We start from the raw sequence: 1257 nt of genomic DNA, 5'->3' as shown, positions 1-1257 counted from the left end.
CAGCTGGCTGCTGCGAGCGACCGGCTGCACCTGCGTCTGTCGCTGGCTGCCGATCAGCTCTCCTCCCTGCTGCAGCAGCAGCCCAAGCAGCAGCAGCAGCAGCAGCAGCAGCAGCAGCAGGTGGCGTACTGGTACAGCTTTGCCACGCGGGGGCCCCGCCGCGGAGGCCTCTGGGCCTGGTGGTCCATTTTTGGATATTTCGTTTCTTGTCTTTGCTTCAATGCTGCAGCACTTCTCAATGCTGCGCTTCTTGCTGCTGCAGCAGCCAACACCCAGCCAGTAAGCAGCAGCAGCAGCAGCAGCGGCAGCAGTAGCGCAGCAGGGGCAGCAGCGCAGCGGTAGCAGCAGTAGCAGCAGCGTAGCAGTAGCAGCAGTAGCAGCAGTAGCAGCAGCAGCACTAGCAGCAGCAGCAGCGCAGCAGTAGTAGCAGTCGTAGCAGCAGCGTAGCAGCAGGAGCACTTGCAGCAGCAGCACCTGCAGCAGCAGCAGCGCAGCAGCAGTAGCAGCAGCAGCAGTAGCAGCAGCGTAGCAGTAGCAGCAGTAGCAGCAGCGCAGCACTAGCAGCAGCAGCAGCTGCGCGTTAGTAGTCCGCGAAGCCCTAGCTGCCCCAACCCTAGCTCTAAACCCTAGGCCTGCTAAACCCTAAACCCTAAACCCTAAACCCTAAACCCTAGCCCTGCAGGCGCCAAAGCCTAAGCCCTCGAGCAGCTTCGCCGCAGCCCCCAACCCCAAACCCCCACCCTAAACCCACCCCCAACCCCCAAAGCCTAAACCCTAAACCCTAAACCCTAAACCCTTGCGCGCAGGCGGAGGAGTCTTTGGTGTACGTGCTGACGGAGCGCAGCAGCAACAGTGCTGCTGCTGCGCTGCTGGCAGCAGCAGCACCTTGCGTGTCTGCGCCTGTGTGGGAAGAGCTGCTGTACCGAGGGTTTTGTCTGCCGCTGCTGCACCGCTTTGTGTCTCTTCCTGCTGCTGTTGCTGCTTCCTCGCTGCTGTTTGCTGCTCACCACTTGCAGCCCCACACTTTGCTGCCGCTTGCTGCTCTTGCTGCTGCGTGGGCCCAGCTGTACATACACTCCAGCTCGCTCGCTGCGCCCGTTGCAGTCCACGCCATGTGGAACGCCAGGGTCTTCCTCACCAGCTTCTTCAGACTCTAATCTAGGGTTTAGGGTTTAGGGTTTGGGCTTTGGGGCTTGCGGCTTCGGGCGTCGGCCTTCCCCGCAACAGCAAGACCTCTGCAGCTGCAGCAGCAGCAGC

At 61.5% G+C, this 1257-nt stretch overlaps 1 protein-coding gene across 1 annotated transcript in view; it reads left to right on the top strand.

Annotated features, from left to right (window-relative positions):
- ETH_00042145 (uncharacterized protein) overlaps nt 1–342 on the top strand; it is a gene marked incomplete at both ends in the record, with an annotated part of 1092 nt that extends 750 nt beyond the window's left edge. The window contains one exon of the mRNA XM_013376418.1: nt 2–342. Within this exon, the coding sequence (XP_013231872.1) occupies nt 2–342 (341 nt within the window). The remainder of the gene's footprint in view (nt 1) is intronic.
- Nucleotides 343–1257: the final 915 nt, after the last annotated feature.

This window comes from Eimeria tenella, genomic scaffold, assembly GCF_000499545.2.
Source record: "Eimeria tenella Houghton genomic scaffold, Eth_scaff3411, whole genome shotgun sequence".
NCBI lineage: Eukaryota > Apicomplexa > Conoidasida > Eucoccidiorida > Eimeriidae > Eimeria > Eimeria tenella.
Note: the sequence above shows the minus strand (reverse complement) of the source record. Positions and strands in the feature narration are given on the sequence as shown.